General features: G+C 48.1%; 1 protein-coding gene across 1 annotated transcript; it reads left to right on the top strand.

Moving 5' to 3' along the window:
- Positions 1 to 8,285: 8,285 nt before the first annotated feature.
- RRM2 (ribonucleotide reductase regulatory subunit M2) lies at positions 8,286 to 13,713 on the top strand. The gene is made up of 10 exons (XM_040552828.1): positions 8,286 to 8,439; positions 8,541 to 8,606; positions 8,726 to 8,860; positions 9,035 to 9,151; positions 9,640 to 9,773; positions 10,874 to 10,968; positions 11,726 to 11,859; positions 12,295 to 12,399; positions 12,536 to 12,649; positions 13,046 to 13,713. Exons 1-10 carry the CDS (start codon positions 8,347 to 8,349, stop codon positions 13,196 to 13,198), a joined length of 1,146 nt encoding a protein of 381 aa, XP_040408762.1. The 5' UTR covers positions 8,286 to 8,346; the 3' UTR covers positions 13,199 to 13,713.
- Positions 13,714 to 20,323: the final 6,610 nt, after the last annotated feature.

Genomic DNA, 20,323 nt, shown 5'->3' with positions numbered 1-20,323 from the left:
CTCAGCCCCAGCCCGCCTGCTTCTCACAGAGTTTCTAGCTCTCGGCGCAAGAGCAAACCAAACGAGGACGTGATCTGAACGATCCCCTCATCCTGAGATGGAGAAGCCCTAGACCTAGGGCTACGGGTCAGTGCCAGGGACCAGCAGCACATTCCTGCAGTGCTTCGGGTGCCTCTGCGAGGGGATTACTCACGGGTCCTGTAACCCATTAACATCGGCTGGTCACACGTTGCACGGGGGTTACCTTGATCTGGTTAGCTGTAAGGATGCTGCAGCGATTTTTAGAGTGTATTATTGCTACGGGCATAGCCTTAAATTGTCATGTTCAGCCACCAGGGCAACAAGGCCCTTTTATAGTTGGATTCAATAACTTCTTATAAAAGAGAAGTAAGGTACACCATCCGGAGGGACATGAGAGCTTCTCAGTGCTTTGATTTGTTACTTAACTATGTTGCTTTCTTCATTATTTTTTTAATTAAGATCTCTATATGAATTTCATACACAACTATTTTACTGCCTTTATTTTAAACACTTTTAATCGTACTGAAGGTGTCAGGGGAACCTACCTCGTGCTACAGACGCAGTCTGATATTGAGAGGCGACCCACTGAAAGCTTCTGTTGCTTTTCATCTAGCCTTAATAAAAAATGGGAGAACAAAAGGAAAAGTCTGGTCTCCTAAAATGGTTTTAAGATGGTTTGTTTCTGCTAGTTTTGAAGGCTGAGTGCTGGTGTCTATACGAAAGTTGTTGTTCTCTTGGAGTCTAAATGTACTTAATTGTAATTTATTATAAACGAGCCTTTTAATCCTCGCTAGTGGCCCTGAGTCTGCAAACAGATGCAGCTAGGCTTGGGGTTTGCACAAGCTCCAAGCAAGGGGAACACAAGGAAGGGCTCTTCCCAGCACACTGAGTAACCATAGCAGCCGAGGTCTGCTTTGGAAAGAAGGATATGATTTCTTCTCTCTCTCTCTCTTTTTTTTTTTTTTTTAAAGTTTGTTTTTACACCAGTTCCAAAAGAACTTCCCATAAAGAGGTTATTTAGGTTTAAAACGAGACACAGCTCTCCCCCAGCTCTTGTTTAGCACTGATTAGACTCAAAAGCAGAGTCTTCGGGAGGCATTTTAAGTAGAAATAACAATCGCCTTGAGAGAGCTGTGAGTGGAAGACCCTCCGCCCTCCCCCTGGTGAATAAAACACAGCTGGTGAAGTGCTTAACAGTGCCCAGTGAGCTTTTCTGGGTTAGAAACTTGTTTTTCCTAGCTCACTGCTTAGAGGCTTGACTTGATTTTAGGTCAAAAACAACAACAACAAACAGACAAAAAAACAACCTCACCTTATTTTTTCTCTCTCTAAACCCAAATTGTCAGGAGTCTTTTTTTTTCTTTTTTTTTTTCCTCCTTTTTTTTTTTTTCTTTGCACAATGCTAAATGTAAATCAACCACAATTTGATTTTTGAAAGGTTGTACAATGCTATAGCAGCTTGAACCGGCTTGAGCAACCAGTGAGAAGAATACAGCTAAAAAATACGCTCATGAAACGTCCCTGCTGGAGGCCTGTGAAAAGGAGATAAGTAAAAGAACAGGGAAACCCCGGTCCAGTTGGCTGAGAGAAGTCACTGCTGCCTGTCCCATCAGCACGTGGCGGTATTTATGAGCACAGGCTCTCGGCCTGCGAGGTCCTCTGCCAGCCCTGCCGGCTCCAGGGCTGTGCCAGAGCCCCCGAGGGGACAGCACTGCCTCTGCACCGGGGATAAAATCCCCAGCTTGTGCTGCTTGCCGTTGCCTGGGACTGCAGAAGCAGCTCAGAGGCTTGCAGGCTGGCTTAGAGATAGTAATGGCCATGGGGGTGATGTCGATTCCTTGATGTCCATGTCCTTCATCTCACAAAGGCTGCGCAAGGCTGTCTGGGGACTGTGAGCAGGCACTGGCCAAGTCCTGTGGTCCTTGCTCAAAGACGTCTCCGTGAAACCAGAGGTTTCCAGCATTTGCAGGGGCGTGATGTCCTCTGTGAGCACAGGGGTAAGCCTGGGGGAGGCCTGACGAGGAATGGAGCTGAGATACCTGTGAGGAGAATTGGTCCTCCACGCTCTCCCCTGCCTCCTGTTGTGCTGGGGATAACACTCCCGGGTAGCAGTGATGCTGGCAGCAAGGTCCTTCGTGGGTTGAAGGCACCCCTGGCACTTCACGGAGGGAGAAGAGGACGGGGAGAGAGTAAAAACTCTTTCAGGAGTACTTGATGAAGGAGGTTGCTTTGTTCTCCTGCTCTTGGATGCTGTACCAAGGGGTTATTTTCCTGCTTGGTTTGAGGCGCTGCCATCGTGGGAGGCCTTTCAAAGAGCCCTGAAAGTGCTTCGCAGCGTTTTCCAGAGGTGACCATGCTCGCCTCACCGCCTCTGGAAGCCAGCGAGGCTTTGTTCCCAGCGCGTACCACAGCCCGCCCCGCTGTAGCTGGCAGGGGTCTGCTGAAATCTGGGCTCACCCCACAAAACGAGCACCAAAAGCCCCATCTGAGCCCGGAGGCTGAGCCAGGGCTGGTGTCAGACAGGCTGATGTCCCCTCACCTGGCAATAAGGACACGCTGGACACGGTGCTTCTGTACGGGGGCAGGCTGCTAGCTGGCTTGTTCTCCTCCAGCACAGGAGGCAGCAGTGGGAAAGGAGCTGCTCAACCAGAAGTTAACGTGTATTTTCCATTCTGCTAGCTTTGCTGCGGCAGGCAACAAGGGCCTGCTCATTGCTCTCACCTGGCGGGGACCGTCCCTCTCCTCTCCTGTGCATACACGTTGGTTTCAGGGCTGACTCGATCCCTGTGGCTGCAGGGAGCTGGGGAACCAGCGGTGTCCTTATCTGCTGCTTTCCTGCCATCTCTCCTAGCCCTTTGGGATTGTCGCTGTAGGTTATTTCCAGGTGTTGAGGGGTGTTTTTGGAAGTGGTAGGATGCCACACAGGGGGCAGCACATAAAAGAAGCAGGGGGCAGGCGCAGGGTGGGTGCAGCCGGGGGTGGTGAGGGGGTGCCCGGGCTGAAGGAGAAGTGGGACAGGCAGGGAGATGAGAAGGAGAGGAACTTTGACGACTCTGGGCAAAATGCTATGTTTTTTTTTTTTCTTCTTTTTGTCTCTAGGATACGATGACGGATTTTTAATACTTTCCTCTTCCTCCCTGCCGTGCTGCCCAAGCGCCCCTAGCCCTGGCCAAACCCTGCGCAAAGCTCCAGCGGCCGGGGCTGTGCGCGCCGCGGGGGCGCACGGGGAGGCCTGCGGGCTCCCTCTGCTGTCCCCGAGGGGTCAGAGCTGCCAGGGGAGGATGCTGAGGCCGGGCAGGGACGGATCCTGCCCTCTGCAGTCCCCTCTCCGTCCCTGCTAGGGCCTGCCTGCGCCCCCTGCCTTGCTGCGCCCGGGGGACACCAGCCCCCTCTCCTCCCCGGGGATGGGAATGGGCAGCTCTTCTTCTATACACTTCCCTGCGGGAAAATTGTCCTTGTCTCATCGCTGCTCTTCTATCTGGGGATTTTTGTGCCTTGTGCAGGTAGCTGTGTTTAAAAAACAGAGCTCAGAACCAGAGAAACGTCTCCAGGTTGTCCCGCTTGGTAAGGGAGCATCGCTGTCTGCGCGTGGGCTGGGACCAAGCCCGTCATCCATCCACCCCCCAGAACATTTCCCTGGACTCCGCTGGGACTGTGGCTGCCGTCCGTCCTTCCTGTCCTCTGGCAAAGCGTGTGGTCCTCCCCTGCTCATCAGCTTCGCAGCTGAACGTTTTTGAGCTCTGCAGAGAAGATAGGAGCTGCTAGGAGCTGGAGGCACCAGGTCTTAGGGGAAGGGCTGGGCACCTGGGATGGAGCCAAGGAAGGGGAGGGGTGTCCCTGGGAAACACGGGGGCCACTTTGCAAAGCTGCTTTTGAGCTTCAAAAGATGGGAGCTGAGGCTCTGGGCTCCAGATTTTTGGCAGCCTGGGGAAAAGGAGGCTGGAAGCAGCTGAAGAAACCTGGTGCTCAGCAGGACCAGCTCATATGTGAGCCCTAGGGCCAGGGCGGGGATGGGGAAGGAGCCCAGGCGAAAGAGGCTGCAAATTGCTTTGTCTTGAAGAATTCATGTGACAGCACTGGACAAAAGGGCATAGACCAGAACTTAAACACTGGAAAACAGCAGAAAAACTAGAGAAGAAATGGGGGCAGTCACAGGGGAAGGCAACTACTGTGGAAAACTGTAGAGGAGATGCAACTCTAACGCAGAGTAGGTAACGAATGGTCATGTAATGCCTTGCTGCATCCATGTGTGATTGACATGGAGTTTTTTCTCAACTTTTAGGAAGGAAACACCAGTAGTAATTTGGCTGTAGAGTTGTATCTGTTAACAAAACAAAATAATGCCTCTTCTGCCCCAAGCACGGCTATGGGAAAGGAGGAGAGAGTAGATTTGTTACAGGTTTTAGAAGGAAGGCGGGGATGGGACATGCCACATCTTCTGGCCTTTTTTTTTTTTTTTTGGTGTGTTGAATTTACAGTCACAGGAAACCATCTTGTGCAGGTTTTTTTCCCCTGCCTTCAGCTGGGTGTGTCAGCAGGCACAGCTGGGGCAGCTGAGCCCCTGGGCTGGCTGCAGAGCATCGTGATGGATGCCAGGCAGAAGGGCTAATCAAATCATCCATCCTAATCCCTTTACCCCCAGCGAAACTTGCCAGTAACTGCTGAGCAAATCATGATGAGACCGAATAAAACTGTCAGGTGAGGTCTTAAAATCATGGTCAGGAATGGAGGAATCTGCCACGGCACCAGGAAAGCTGGTTTAACACAAAATTGCACCGATGAAAAATATTTATTCTCTGAAACCCACTTTCTGGTTACTGCCCAAAATCATAAGATCCGATGCCCTTCTCCTTCCCTGCCAGCTGATTACAGCAGTGCCTGGTCAGAAGCATTTTGCTAGTGCTGGGGGTTATCTGGCTACTCCTAACAGCTTTCCCTGTTTTCTTCCCCAGTGCATGGTCTTGCGTTTAGGCTCATTAACACTGAGGCCAGAGTGAGACAGGCCAGGTTTATGCTCATTAATCACAGCCCATTATCACTGCCTTCACAAGTAGGCTTGTGCCTATCTCGTCTTTCACTACGTTTATTTGGGATCTTTCCTGCCTCTCCCTGGTTGTGCACAGGGACTGAGCAGTGAAAGGGTCCCCTGCACCTTATTCTGCCCCCATGGAGTCACTGCTGGGCCCTGTGATGAGGTTTGCCCTGGAAGTTGCTCCTTTGCAACAGGACACTGTATGAAAGGAGCCTGCTGGTCCCATCTTGATGTGATTGTGACCAAACCCAGACAAATACTGAACCTTTCCAGGCTCTGCAGAGCTGTTTCTGGCAGATGCCACCAGAAAAACAGGCAATGAGAAGTATCACCATTTGCTGTCCTGCCTTGATCTCCTCAGTTGTAGACTTCCATGATTTTGGGGCTGCTTTTCTTTGAGGTACATGGGGGCTCCGGGCTGCTTTGCAAGCAGGGCAAGCTCCAAAAACGAGCAAGAGAAGAGCAGCTCGGGCCACTTGGTGCTGTGGTAGCAGTCACTGAGATGCACCAGAAAAGCTGCTGTGCAGGATCTCTGCTCACTGTAAGCAATATAAGCTGCCCAGAAGCGAGGGACCTCAGGCTGCCTTCCTGCGTAGGCATTTCGTGTGAGTAAATGCAGAGGAATGTAACCCAAAGGAAGCTTCCGTGGAAATATTCGCTTGTGGTGACTGACAGGCTCCTGCAGGAAGGGCCTGTAATTTTCTACGTGTGGCAAGAGATCGGGCGCGCTGTCTGTGATCAGGGCCCTTTAGGCCTGAAAATCCCCTGCCTGTCACATCGCCTCCTGCCTGGAAAGCTGGAGGAGACAGGAGGAGACAAGCGCGTGGTGCTACCAGAATGGCAGGGCGAGGCCTTTCTGAGAGCCTTGTCTCACAACCCCGTGGATGCTGAGGAAGGCTCCAAAATCAGCGGGGCCCCCGTGTACTGCTCACCTCTGGTGGTGAGGAGCGAGTGGAGCTGATTGGAAAGTTTGATTTTTCCAGCTCTTGAACCTCTTGTAACACTGATTCCTCTATCTGGTGCTTACGAGCCACAGCACTGTGTCCAGCTCTGTCAGCAGCCAGGAAACAGCATGCCCTGTTACACCATTAAAACACCATTAAAACCACATATGCGGCCGTGTTATCTGCAGACTTTGTCCTGGGAGTTGTAAACGGCAGGCAAGGACCTTGAAAAGGCAAGAAATGCGGTTTGTAGAAAGTTAAAGATCAGAATGGCTCTGGGGAGATGTGAGGCCTCCTTCCCTTCAGCAGAGCTGGTTCAGTCTACGAGGGCCACCTCCGAGCTCCTTGGCCAAGCTGGTGGTCACTGAGGTGGCACCGGGGCTGCCACCAGAGCGGTGTGAGGACAGGGGCCGTGCTGAGCTCCTCCTGCGGCTGATGGGAGCTGGGGAGGACACGGGACCGTGCCCCCCGTTGATATCCCTTGGGTGTACAGCCTGGGCTGGGTGACACAGCATCCCACAGCCCCGGGCTGCCATTACTTCTGCCTTCCCGAGTGCCTGCATACCGCCCAGCAAAGGAGGCGCGAAGCTATTTAGAATTTCAGGGTGGGGTTGGGTTTTTGGTTTTTTGAAAAATTCCACTCTGGGTCGGAGCTGGGAAGAGCAGAGTGCCATTTCACGCCCCCACATAAAAGGCCTGAGGCAGGTGATATCCCCAGAGGCCCTAGATGAAGGCATGCCAGGGCGGCACCCTGCTGCCTTCAGTCCGGCTCTGGTGCTTGCTTGGAAATGGTTGCCTCCAAATGCAGTTGTACCATGGAGGGGGATGCACAAGGTCTCGCCGTGCTTGCTGTCCTCCGTCACACTGACCGTAGGTACATGACCATGTACCATGTGTGGCCTGCAAGCCCCATGCAGCTGCCTGGGTTTTGGCCCAGTGGGTCGGGGCAGGAGCAGCAAAGCAGGGCTCCTGCCAGAACCCACCGGGCTTGTAGGAGAAGAATGAATGCAAACGGGTTAAATTGTCGTAATGAGAGAAAAAAGTGTGGGTGTGGACTCTCAAATATGGCTTTTTTGCAGCTCTAGGAGCAACGTGCTTCCTCACAGGCCCCTTCCGCACCCCCGGGCCCTGCCATGCGCCTTCCCTCCTGCAGAGCCCTCTGTCACCACACAGGGCTTGTCCCCATGCCATCGGCTTCTCAGGACAGTTGCTGAGCTGCAGTGACAGTGCAGTGCAATGAGTGGTGGTACCAGTGGCAGCCTGGGGGACCGGTGGCGTCGGGATGCTTTTGTGGGGTGGTGGGTAGGCCGCCAGGGCTGTGGGGTTGGCTGTGGCTATCTGCCGGCCGCTCCCCGGCAGCAGGGCAGGGCGGAGGTGCCTGCTGAGGAGGTGGCAGGAGATAGCAGGGCCCTGCGCGGTGCTGGCAGGCCTCCCTGCCCCTCCTGCCCCAGGAATCACCTTCCTGGGTGATGGCTGGAGCTGCCCCGTGCCTCCTGATCCCATCTGGGGGACACCACCTTGGCTGTGGAGCACGATGGCCTAGAAAAGTTTTTCCCTGCTACCCAAACCCATGGTTGATACAGGAGGCTGGGATAGCATTGATGGCCTCACAGCCTCTTTTTTTTTTTTACTGCAACAGACAGCTGTTATGGCTTGTAGTGCCTTATATGAGGTTTGGAGGCCATCAGGGTGGCCTGGGATGGATTTTTCAGGGTACTGGGATGGGGTCTTTGTGGCGCAAAAAACTGGGATGGGGTTTTTGTGTCCCAGGGCTGGGGTACATATTTAGCCTTCCATCTCTGGGGTGGGTGCCTGCTGTCAGTCCGTGACCCTAAACAGGACAAACGCCCCAAGCCCAGTGCCTGGGCTGGCCTCTTCTGGGGGCTGCCAGCCGAGGGGAGCTCAGCCCCAGATCTGAGACCTGAAATGTGTGACTGGCTTAAATTTACGAGGTCAGGGGGGACAGCACTTCTTGTTCTTACAGAAAGAAAAGGACCCAGGGCGCCATGGGGGTGCCACAGCACCCGGGGTGGGGGGGAGAGCACCCGGAGGGAGGGGGAAGCAGAGCGCCCAGGGGGCGTGGCCTGCCCGCTCGGTGGGCGGGGCCTCCGCGCTCTCCCGCCTTTTTCCCCGGCTCGCGAGCGCGCCAAAAGCTCCGTGCCGCTCCTCCCGCTTCCCGCCGCCACAATGGGAGGCGGGCCGCCGGCCGGCCTTCCGCCCAATGAGCGCCGAGTTCGGGGCGCGGCGCGGGCCGCGATTGGCCGGCGGGGCGTTGTGGCGCCAAGTTCGAAGGGGATATAAAGGGGCGGCGCGGGCGGCTGGCGCCCAGTCTCTCGCCGCGCCGCCGCCATGCTGTCCGCCCGCGCCCCGCTCGCCGCCCGCCAGGAGCAGCCCCGGCTGCCGGCCGTGAAGGGCCTGGCGCTGAGCGACAAGGAGAACACGGTGAGCGGCCCCTTCCCTACTCCCTCCTCCCAGGCCCTCCTTCCCTCCCAGGCCCTCCTTCCCTCCCAGGCCCTCCTCTCACCGCTCCGCTCTCCCCGCAGCCCCCGGCAGCGAGCAGCAGCCGCGTCCTGGCCAGCAAGGCGGCCCGCAACATCTTCCAGGAGCCGGTGAGTGCGCGCCCCGACGGCTTTTTCCCCCTCGAACGGCTCCGTCCCCGCTCCCTCAGGGCCGGCGGCGCCCCTCGGGGCCCGTTTCCCCTCCCTCAGCCGCTCCCTGCCCGCCGCAGGTCCCCCGGAGCGCCGAGCAGGAGGAGCCGCTGCTGCGGGAGAACCCCCGCCGCTTCGTCGTCTTCCCCATCCAGTACCACGACATCTGGCAGATGTACAAGAAGGCCGAGGCTTCCTTCTGGACGGCGGAGGAGGTGAGGGCTCCCCCCGGGCTCTTCTCCTCAGAGACCCCCCCCAAGCCTTGGGGCACCCCTGAGGCTTCGCCACGGGTGTCTCACCCACACCATCCCTGCCGCAGGAGCTTTTCTTCCTTGTTTCATCACTTTCTATTAATGTTTTCTATTAATGCATTTCTCTTAACGTTTCAGGTCGATCTCTCGAAAGATCTCCAGCACTGGGAGTCGCTGAAGCCCGAGGAGAAATACTTCATTTCTCATGTCCTCGCCTTCTTTGCTGCCAGCGACGGCATTGTGAACGAGAACCTGGTGAGTGTGGGGAGAGAGCCCTGACACCGAATCGCTCTGGGAATTGAGTCTAGCCAAATAACTGCATGGTTAATGGCACAACTGCTAGCTTGTCTGCTTAGCGCCTGTAGTGGTGGCTGATGCTAATTAGCAGACTCGGGTTGCTTTTTGTAATACACAAGTTTGCCCTTTCCACAGTGAGCATTGCCCTGTAGTAGTAGCACTTGTCCACTTCAGAGCCCCTGATCTGCTTCTAACCTGTCAGTGCTCTCCTCCCTAGTGGAGGCTGAGGAAAATTAAGAAGGTTCACTGTTCCTTGGATTAAAAACCAACTCATGACTTGGAGCTGTGAGGGACAACTGCTCCTCCTCTTCCTTTTGGGCCCACACTTGTGGGACTAACCTGCAGAGAGTTCTGTGGGCTGAGCAAGAGTAGTTACAGACAGCACCCCTGCTTCTAACCTGCAACTTAGTTAAAAATTTTCACAAATGCTCGTTTACTTCCTCTAGGTGGAGCGGTTCAGTCAAGAAGTACAAGTCACAGAGGCTCGTTGTTTCTATGGCTTCCAGATTGCCATGGAAAATATACATTCAGAAATGTATAGCCTTCTGATTGACACGTACGTCAAAGATTCTAAGGAGAGGTTAGTATTGCCTGGTAATGAAAGGTCTGAAACTCTTAACTGTTGAGATTTAAGTGATGTATATCCATTACTTTGACTCAAAAGCTAGTTTTGGGGTTTGAACTAGATGTATATAAAACAATGCTAAAAGTGCTGCTTAAAAGCAACTTCAGAATCTTTTTGTTCTTAAGTGCGTGAGAATTTGCTTAGATTGCGTGAAACTGAAACCACTGAACACTGAAAGTAAGAAATGAAACTATCTAAAAGATAGAACAGTCAAACAAGTGGCTATATTAAATTACAGTAAGCTCTCATACAGAGGACCCACTGCACCTAGCAGGTAGTTCTGTAGGATAGTTTCAATGAGAATTTTACCCACTTCTATTAAAATCTCTAAAACCCAAGAAATCTAGTTAATGGTTAGCACCTAGTGACTTGACTGTTTTTGCTTGGTTTAAAAGCAAGCAAAATACTTTATTTCCCAAAAGTGGCTTTTGATGTTGATTAAAAAACAAAGCCAAAGTGTAACAAGATGGATCAATTCAAGAGTTGTATATTAAAGCTAAATTCAGGGCTTTTGAGCAGTCTAGACTGGATTTATTCTGGTATTTTTTTGTAAGACCAACATCTGTTGAGAGGAATATCATATGGCACTAGATGTGGTCGAGAGAGATTTAGTTGCTGATACCTTGTTGAAAGCTGACATAATTTCTACTCCATGATGCTTAATTCCACCAAGTGTTTAAGGAAGAATTGTCTACTCCGTGGTGCTTAATTCTCTTAAGTGTTTAGGGAAGAATTGCTTACCTGAAAACTTAGGTCTTGTCATTGGAGGTTGGTCTGTAGTTTTGAAAGCCTTGTTCAAGTATAATACTTGATGAAACTACTCCCCTTGACACTGTCAGGAGTTCATCTGAACTGGTGTTGACATGACAGAAAGGTGGTGCAGAGGTGGTAGATGGACACAAATAGAGAGAGGTGCAAAATAAAATGGGTCAGGTTACTTAAATATTGGTGTTGAGGGTACAGAGCACTTGTAAGAATAATACCATCTATGGCTCAGAGCGTTGTGGTAGTTGCTGTGCTGCTGTCTCATACTAATGATGCTTTTTGCTTTGCAGGGAATTCCTTTTTAATGCTATTGAAACGTTACCATGTGTTAAAAAGAAGGCTGACTGGGCCATCCGCTGGATTGGGGACAAGAAAGCAACATATGGTGAGTACGTCTATCGGAAGCAAAGCGAAATTCCTTCCCTAGCAGAATGGAGGAACCACCATTTCTCTAGACAGTTTAGAGATTGTTGTCACAGGATGAATAAATGCTCTCTGGTATAATTCTGGAGACGAAGATTTTCATCTTGCAAATGAACATGAATATTTGTAAAATTGTTGGTGTTTCAATTATTGATAGCTCCCATAGCGTTCTTCATACACTTTGCTGTACGAACAAATAGATAAGGCATGTCTGGAACTGCACTGGCCATTGGTCTCCAGCAGGCTTGTAACAGTTCGAGGCTGTGGCTCCTCTGCCCCCAGTGATTCTTGATGTCTCACTTCACAGGTGAGAGGAGATGGTAGAGATCATTATTTTACTACTACTAAAGCATTAAGTGAGGCCAAAGGTCCTCACTTAATTGAGGATGAGCAGACACTGACTTCAATCTGCTGCCAAAATGACTATTCTTTGTGTGCAATCTTTGGAAAAAGGCAGCATTGATGTTTAACCTAGGGGAAGGAGCCTTGGCTTCAGCTACCTGCTAGCTACTCTAATTTGTTTTTACTTCTCATATTCCAAAGTTGTGCTTGATAACCAGAAGCCTTTGCTATAATAGTTTTATGGACAGGCTATAGCACCCTTGAGAAGGCGGCTTCATTTTCCTTGGAGGACTCTGTTTATCGGTCTATTCACAACTTCTCAGCTTTAATCCTGTGAAGTCTTCTGTGTGATACCAATATCCATTTTCTTGTAACAGGAGAACGTGTAGTAGCTTTTGCAGCAGTGGAAGGAATCTTCTTTTCTGGCTCTTTTGCATCAATTTTTTGGCTGAAGAAAAGAGGATTAATGCCTGGACTCACTTTTTCTAATGAACTCATCAGTCGAGATGAGGTAGGACTCAAATTTTAGCAGTTAATACGGTGATGTGTAACCTAGCTCGAAGTAATGGTATTCTGTTGGAGCCTGTATTTTTCTGCAGGATTGTATTTAGAAAGAGGCAGTCTGTAAAGCTCACTACGGCGTGTAAATATGTGGCCTCATGGATCTTAGTGAGTGAAAGTATTTTATTAACTCAAAAATAGCTTAAAGTTTCTCACCAACTCTTTCCCTCAGCGTACCTTGCTGAGGGAACAAGTGCAGTTGGTACTGGCCTGAATTCAATTGTACCTCCTTTTGGTTAGGCAGGAAGTTGTCTGCAGACGACACTCATGTGGCAAGCATAATAATGGTGCCTAGACTTTAGGCTAGTAGTTATTCTGTGTTACTGATTCGAGTGGTTCTTTTAAATCAGCATTCGTGACATAAGTTTCTGAAACTTCCTCCCAGGGTTTGCACTGTGATTTTGCCTGCCTCATGTTCAAGCACTTGATACACAAACCATCGGAGGAAAGGGTAAAAGAAATCATCATGAATGCAGTTCTCATAGAACAGGTAATTGTCTGCTGCTTGTTTAGGAGCTTGATCACGATTAAGGGTAAAGCTGTGGAGCTGTCGGGTATAAAATTACCCTAGACAGTGCAGAATGAGTGCTAGCCTGCTGTACACGGTGTGTTTTTATTATCTGCAGGAATTCTTGACGGAGGCACTGCCTGTTAAGCTGATTGGTATGAACTGCTCTTTAATGAAACAATACATCGAGTTTGTAGCAGACCGGCTTATGTTGGAACTGGGATTTAAAAAGGTAAGGCTAATACACAGAATCTGTCACGGGGGAAAGACCATATCTAGTTTAATTTCTTCCAGAAACCCGAATCCTAAAATGGCTGCAGCAGTATTGGTGTAACTTACAGATCCTGTTATTAGTCCCGCTGTTAGGAACTGTGTGGGTACCCACAGAAGAAAAAGCAAAAAGATGCTAATGAAAAACATGTAGGAGTTGCTGTGCTTCTGTCTAACGGGAATTGGGATGTAAAGGCAGGAATGAACAGAGAAGGCTTGGGGCAGAGGTTTTGTTCACTATGTAGCAAGCCTGTCAGTGGTGTCATTAGCTGCCTTTGCACAGCTGATCTTTTTAATGCTTTCATGTGTTGAAGATTTGAGTGCCCCTAGTGACTGTAGCATTACCTTTGCATTTCAGATATACAAAGCAGAGAATCCTTTTGATTTCATGGAGAACATCTCTCTGGAAGGCAAGACCAACTTCTTTGAGAAGCGAGTAGGTGAATATCAGAGGATGGGAGTCATGTCAAAGCCCACAGACAACTCTTTCACCCTGGATGCAGAATTTTAAATGGACTGAGATGGCATGAGTTAGTGTGTATGCTCTCCTCTTCACAAGGAAAGATTAAACATATTGAGTCACATTGTGACTTGATAATCTGTACTAAAATCCCCCTGTTGAGAGGTGTGGAGACATTGGTACTTTTAAGGAGGCTAGTGTAACCCCAGCAGTAAAATCCCTTTTATATTAGACTTTGCCAAAGGTGTTAATTCTTAGAATGCTTAGATGTATCTCTTGAAACATGCGCTACTTATCCGGTGAAATGTGGGCACCTTCCTTCTGCCAGATGGGGGGTTTGGGTAATCACCACTAGCTTCTCCAGTTCTCCACATCTAGGAAGGACTGTTTGGGAAATTCTGGTCTTAAACTTGTTGAATACTCTGTAGAAAACTCTGGAGGCAGCTATGTGACCTCACTGCTTTCTTAGCAGGTTTTAAGTTTACTTTTTTATATTATTTTAATAGTTTGTACATAAACCTGGCACTTTAATTTTCAAAATAAAAAACTGTCTTGTAATACTCTAATGGTAAAATGCAAGTCTAAATGTTCATGATTTTGCAACCTAACCTTTTGTGACAGGTGCTTCTTTCCTGGTATATAACATGAAAGAATGGTTCTGTGAAACAGACTGCAATGATTTTAAAATCTGTCAAAGAACAAAGAAGTGTATGGAAGGTAAACAACTTGATAATAAGCTGGGTATTCTGTGTATTGGAGAATAACATGCAGCTTGCTTTTGGGCTCGATGGGTTTTCTTCAGTATCTGGGGAAGAAACTTGATGGAACTTAAATAATTTCTGTGAACTGGAAGAATGCTGAGTTGACTTCTTTCTGCTAAAGGCTTCCCTCTTCGAGATTGTATATAATACATATGGTGCTTCTCAGAGATGTTGTCTGGGGTTAGAAGTCACTGATTTGCTGCTCCTTGCTCCTTCACTCTTGAGTGCACTGAAGCTGATGGTGTGTGACTGTTCTTCCCCTGGGTCCGTGAAGCTAGCAGGATGTGCACGTTTCTAAGGCTGTCCTAGGGAACAAAACCATAAATTAAAAAAATAATCCCACACCCCAAAGGCTGGAATGCAAGGCAGAAAATGCGAGACTTCTAACAGATGGCTCCAAAATGTCCCTGCAGCACTGATGCTGGTAACAGGTCAGCAATTGCAATGGGCTGAGAATAATGTGCTGGGAACTGGAATTGGGGATGTGTTAAACTGAATGGCCAGATGCATCATTTTGAAACACTGAAACTTGATTGTTTTTAAAGTTATTGGGCATGTTTCCTGCTAAATATCAGCACTGTTCCCTCAGCAAGTTGGGTTTTGAGCTTGGTTTTTGAGTAGGGTCTAGCTGTATCATAATCTTTTTCAACTTGATTCTCAATATATACCAACGATAGAAATGGTTAGGGTGGATAACTTTAATTTTTTATCCCTAACTCAGCAGATACGAACCAGAACTATATTTTCAGCGTACTATAGAAGTGCTGCTTGAAATGGAGGTGTGATGGCCAAGTCATCTTCCTGTAATGGCAGACAGGAAGAAAGTCTCTTGTAGCCAAGTGTATTTATGGGGTAACAGATACTGTAGACACGGGCGCATTAGAGATGGATTAGATAGGAATTAGTCAGAAGTGATTCAACGAGAGAATAAGGCTTGCTGTGGTTGGTATTAATCTCATCCTGGCGTCACAGATGTATAAATGCCTACTTAATTTTGGTTTAAGCACATGCTGTAATGCAAATCAGTTCTTATTGTGTGGTCCGGAGGAAAGCTATGCATCTGGTCCCACCTTTTTAAATTTTGTGTTCACAAGGAATTAAATGTCTTGCTGTTGCTTAGATGACATAGATCATGTCCAAGCCTTGATAAAATACTTATTTACTGAGAAGCGATTAGTTTCTAATTCAACTGAGATGCCAGTTGTTTTGACACTTGATCCTCTTAAGCATTGAGGAGATAATGAAAGCTGTCACTTCTCTTCAGAAGTAAACCAATAGAAAAATGAATGTAAGTGAAAATTTAACTGACCCTTCAGGATATGTTTAGGAATTGAGTTTGAAGAACCAGTAGAGACTGAAGCAAAGTGGTGGAAGTACTGATTTTTTTGTACATGTATGAATCAGAACAGCTGTCTGGTGGGGGTTCTGGCACAGTAATTGCCGCAAGTGAAAAGCAATTAGGCTAGTAGAGGAAAAATACTGAGGGATAAGTAAAAACGGATATGTTTGGTGCAATACTGTCTGTCAGTTAATTTATGCAGACCTGATCCCTAGCTATCCCCCCGTGTGTTCTATTGCTATTAAAACTAACAGCTTTTAATAGCACCAGACGCAATGGAAGAAGAGTAACTTCAAGCCCAATTTCTTGTTACATTTTTTTTCTGGTGATTTTAAAACAAACTTGCATGGGTACAGGTGAGAGATTCTGACACGTTTTCTCTTTCAAAGTTGCATGTCAGATGTAAAATATTAGGCAATGTGGGAGAGTAAGAGCAGTGACCTAAGGTTAGGCTCGTCTTCAGGAAGCATCTGCAACATTAGAATGTAATGACAAAGAAAATCCCCAGATTTCTCAAATTTCCTGGAGTGATTACAGCAATTTGTGCCCAGAAGAGGTCAGAGAACAGTTCCTGCTGCTCATGCCTGCAGCAGGGCACAGCCAGCCTGCAAATCTGAAGGCATATTAACAATCTGGAGCAATCCCTGAAGGGTAGCTGTTTCCTCTATGCTGGTGAGAAGTCAGAAAATTTGCCAAAAAATAATAAGTGAATGGAGTTCTTTCAAAGCCTACTTCTCACAGTCAGTGATGCCTCATTTTATTTTAAGCTGTTGATTACCTATTACCTCTTTGGCCTCTCTATGCCTAATGAATTATCATTAGAAAGGATCTGAGAGCTTCTTGTGTCCTGTTTGCTGGTGGAAAGCTACTGTTTTTGTTAGGAATTCATCCCTTGGGAGTGTTACTGATATCCTCTGATTCACACAACACAGTCGTTTGGTTTCTGTGGTACAAGACTTCACATCGGGACTGGCTTACAGGTCAGAGTTATGCCTGAGCTGTCTTTAATGGTGGCATTGCTCCTTCCTCAGCCCGCAGAGAAACAGCTTTGTTCCTTTGGAGCGTATTGCACAGTGGAAAGATGATGTCTCTGATATCTTCAGTGATGAGTTCTTCATTGATCAGCAGAAAAAAGGTGGTGTTTGGGCATCTGCTCTTAGTTAAATGACAGGTAGCCGTGGGGTGTTGGCGGGATGAAGAAGGAACACTGGTTTTCATTCCCATGTCTGGGTGTTACTGGTGCTCTGCTGGCCATCAGCTGGCAAATGTGTGTTGAGGTATGAAGCCAAGCAATCAGCAACTCCTAGAGCACTGACTGGCCACCAGAGTTGTGGCTTTGGCTTCTGATTCTAGGTTACTCCCACACCACTACGTGCTTTTTGAATCTGCTGGAGAGGAGTGTTTTGAAGGCGAGTGCTGCATGCTCCAGAAGAAAGGGTTGTGTTAAAATTCCCCCTGCTGCGGATGCTTATTCTCTTGCTGCAAGCAGAAATCCTGAGATGCATCGAGGGTGAATGAATTTAAAATGAATACTTTTTCTTCCCCCTGCTGTTACTCATTTTTTTTTTTTTAGACTTCAAATATCAAGAGAAAAATACCTTAGTGGAATGGCTTTACAATTCTTTCCAGTAACCAAATCCCTCTTCTGCTTTTTCCCGGCTTGTAATACAGTGTGTAGTTCAAGCCGCAGGCAACGTTGCTTTGTTCGTCAGATGAAGATTAGAGTGAATTACTAGGAGATGCTTATGCTATACAGCACTCGGGAGCACTTGGCTGACACTGAATGCTGGTGTGGAGGTTTTTCTCCTGGCCTAAGGGTGAAGATTCACATGTTGGATACACACTGGTGCTCGTCAGAAGCAGACCGAGGGGGGGGGAAGCATCCAAGGCCAGTTTCTGTTATCAGTTACCAGTAACTTGTACATCCAAATACTGTAGGATTTAGCTTAAATTAAGGGAGAGTTTGCAGTTTTTGCATGTCCAAAGCTTCGACTTGCAAACAATGGTCTTTTGGGTTGTGTTTCTGGTCTTGGGGCTAGGGGGTGCTGGTACTCCTCTTGCAGCCTCTGCTGTTGTCAAGGGCTCCTGGTAAAATCCAGCTTGTGTAGTCTTTACTTCCCCTAGTAGTATGATAGTTTTACTTTGCTAGAACCTCATCCTAATGTGAATCTAGCGAATGAATCGTCAGGTAACTGAACCAGTTAATGCTATGCAAATAAGTTGGCAGGTAACTAAAACTGGTAGATCAGTCACTTCGAGGCTGAGCTGCTGGGCCCCAGAGGAGGGTGCGTGCACGTATTTCTGTAGATGGCCAAATTTTGGGGCAAACCAGTTCTTGCTGTGCATGCATGTCCGGGATACGTTCCCTGAGAAAGTAAACCCCCAAATCCATGGGTCTGCAGGTGCTGCTCGTGTACAGCCCCGGGGGATTTTGCACGAGCAGAGGAGTGACATCAATCCCTGGTTTGAATCTGATGCCCTGAAGTTTGGTGCATAGTTTGTCAGTGCCCAGGCTTTTGTGAGAAGCCGGGGGCCCATCTCTTCATTTCAAAATCCCATCTGGTGCCTGTTTGACCACTTACACACTGTTTTATTTTATATTTTGCTGGCCTTCTCTGATAGCTGTAGCCACATTGTTTCAGCAGTCATTGATTAATGGCAAAGGGAATTTCTTCCTATCCTCCTGGGTAATTTAAATATTTTGTCAGAATTTTATCCCTGAGCCACTAAACTGGCAAAATCCTTGTGATTCAAAATCAGGATGAAGCACTGGGCTTCAGCTGTGCTTCTTGCAGTGACTTTCTCACTTCCTTTGCACCCTTTCATGTAATAATTTTGTTTTGATGTGATCCAAGAGCTTTCAATAAGTGTTTGTGTCAGTGCTTCAGAACGAATCTCCATCCTCCCACCTCAAATCACTGTTCTGCGAGACACTGAAATGTGTTTTCCCAATTCAGGACACAAATGAATAGCAGTCTCAGGTTGCCACCTGCTCTAGTTTTATCTTGATTCTGTAAGAAGCAAAGTGTGCTGACAGCCAGATTTGTATACCTCTCTCCCTTGTATTTAATTAAATGATTTCTCTGCCATGAATTGATTTTAGCATCACCCTGAAAATGTTTCACCCCCACCAAAAAAAAGTACACTTCTGTGCTTCAAAAGTTAAAGTGCAGTGGAGCAGAAGGGAGCAGGGACTTGGCAGGGAAGCCGTGGAGCAATGAGCGTTCATTAGATGAACTTCAGAAGCAGCAGTGTGTTTAGGCAGGGAATGTGTTGGAAATGAGCATTTCACAACAGAAATGTTAGCAGGGCCAAGTGTTCCCATCTGCAAGTGTCTGTTCTGGTCGTAAGTTTCTGCGATGCCACTTAAATGCAGCCCCAGCTATAAGGAGGAGTGAAATGTAATTCCCTCCTAAAAGGAATCAAAATATTAATTGTGTATTGGATTCTCTAACAGCTTCAAGCAAAACACATTCAAGGCTTAACAATGACTTTGCTGTTTCGATTACTGCTTCTGGAAATTGCATCTCCTATTGATGTAGCTATTACAGTTACTCCTGATAATGCTGTAAATACATGCGGACGTACAGAAAACAGCCTGATCTGGTTATTATTGCTGCGTGTGAGCTAAGACTGGCAAACGTTGGAGAATGTAACAGGATTATTTTTTTAATACACATTTTCCATAAAATGGTTATCCCTTGTCAAATTAAAAAGCTATTTACTATTTGAAGTAGGCTAATTTTATGGTAAGTTTTTAATCTTGCCGTCTTTTCATCATTCAGCTGTTACTGCACTTGCTGTTACTAAATCCCAGGATTACATATGAAATTGCAGGACAGCTGGATTGCATTTAAATTAATTAAAGCAAAAATGTTTCAAGTGAAATGCTCAATATTGTATAGATAATCAAGAAGCAGATGCAATTTCACCTCTTGCATCCCCACATAACACGTGGAAAAAGACTGAGATTTAAATGTGCACATAAACTCAAGCATTGCTGCTCAGACTCCACAAGGGGGGGGGTGAATTTTGGGCAGATTAGGGAAAGTTGTTTGTAATGACGAAGTAACTTTGCCTGAAGAGACATTCAGGACCAGGCTTCCCCATAAGCACAGCCATGCAGCTGGTCCTTGTGGTGGCATTGACACAAGCGTGCAGTGATTCCTTTGGGCCATTCCTGCAGGACATCTCCGCGTCTGAGCCTCCTGTGGCTGCTGTCCCATCGCCTCTGCAGGTGAACTCAGGCTTTCTTCTACCTCCTGCTCACCGATCTATGCTCCAGTTCTCTGTCAGCTCAAGCAGAATTTCTCTTGGAGTTAGGCGGCTGCCCCAGCACTCAATCTAAAACCTTGTTTTGCAATAACTTGTAGCTGCTGCAAGCGCTACAGCTGGCTGTCAGCAGGGGGGCTCCTGCACAAGGAAACCAGCAGTGAGCCCAGCAGTGCTGTGACCAGGCTGCTGGCCCAGCTGTCTGTGAGGTGCCAGGTGACTGTCACATTTGGGGTGAAGGCTGGGCTGCTGGGGCTTCCCCTGCAGGAAAACACAGAATCTATTCCCGTAGTTGCTGCAGCAGTACAGGGCATCCCCTGCTTGTTTGCTTGCAGAGCTCACAATCAGAGTACGCATGCAAGTCTTCTCTACAAGATCTTGTAGCAGACTTTTTGCTATGTAGGCAGCTGAGGTTTTGGGGAGCTGCCGATTCTGCAGCACAAGTCCTTCCCTTGCAACCTCCTGGGCATGGGACTATGAGAGAGTGCATCACACTCACCTAATTTCACCTTGCAATACAATTGAGGATGGGAATAATTCCTTTAGTGGATGTGCCGTGTATTTTAATCAATGACAGAACTTAGTTCTTGCTTGTGCCCACTGCTCTGCCCTTTCTGAGCTGTGCTTTCTTTTTGGATGCTGGGGCCATAGCAAACAAGGTGTGCATCTCCTATAGAGATGGACTCCCCAGGATGCTGTCACAAGTGCCCTCAGTGGGGGAGAGCATAATGTTTGTTAATTTAGGCTTTCCCCACCAAAATCAGGGTTGTGCCTCTCCTTCCAGCCTCCTGCAGAATAAAATCA

This window comes from Cygnus olor, chromosome 3 (genome assembly GCF_009769625.2).
Source record: "Cygnus olor isolate bCygOlo1 chromosome 3, bCygOlo1.pri.v2, whole genome shotgun sequence".
Lineage (NCBI taxonomy): Eukaryota > Metazoa > Chordata > Aves > Anseriformes > Anatidae > Cygnus > Cygnus olor.
The sequence above is the reverse complement of the archived record's forward strand: the minus strand, read 5'-3'. Positions and strand labels throughout refer to the sequence as shown.

What these genes read in the sequence shown, in the direction of transcription:
- RRM2 (XM_040552828.1), top strand. Translation starts at nt 8,347, where the DNA reads ATGCTGTCCGCCCGCGCCCCGCTCGCCGCCCGCCAGGAGCAGCCCCGG. An exon ending in TGAGCGACAAGGAGAACACG is followed by an intron (nt 8,440 to 8,540) that starts GTGAGCGGCCCC and finishes CTCTCCCCGCAG; the next exon opens with CCCCCGGCAGCGAGCAGCAG. An exon ending in GCATTGTGAACGAGAACCTG is followed by an intron (nt 9,152 to 9,639) that starts GTGAGTGTGGGG and finishes TACTTCCTCTAG; the next exon opens with GTGGAGCGGTTCAGTCAAGA.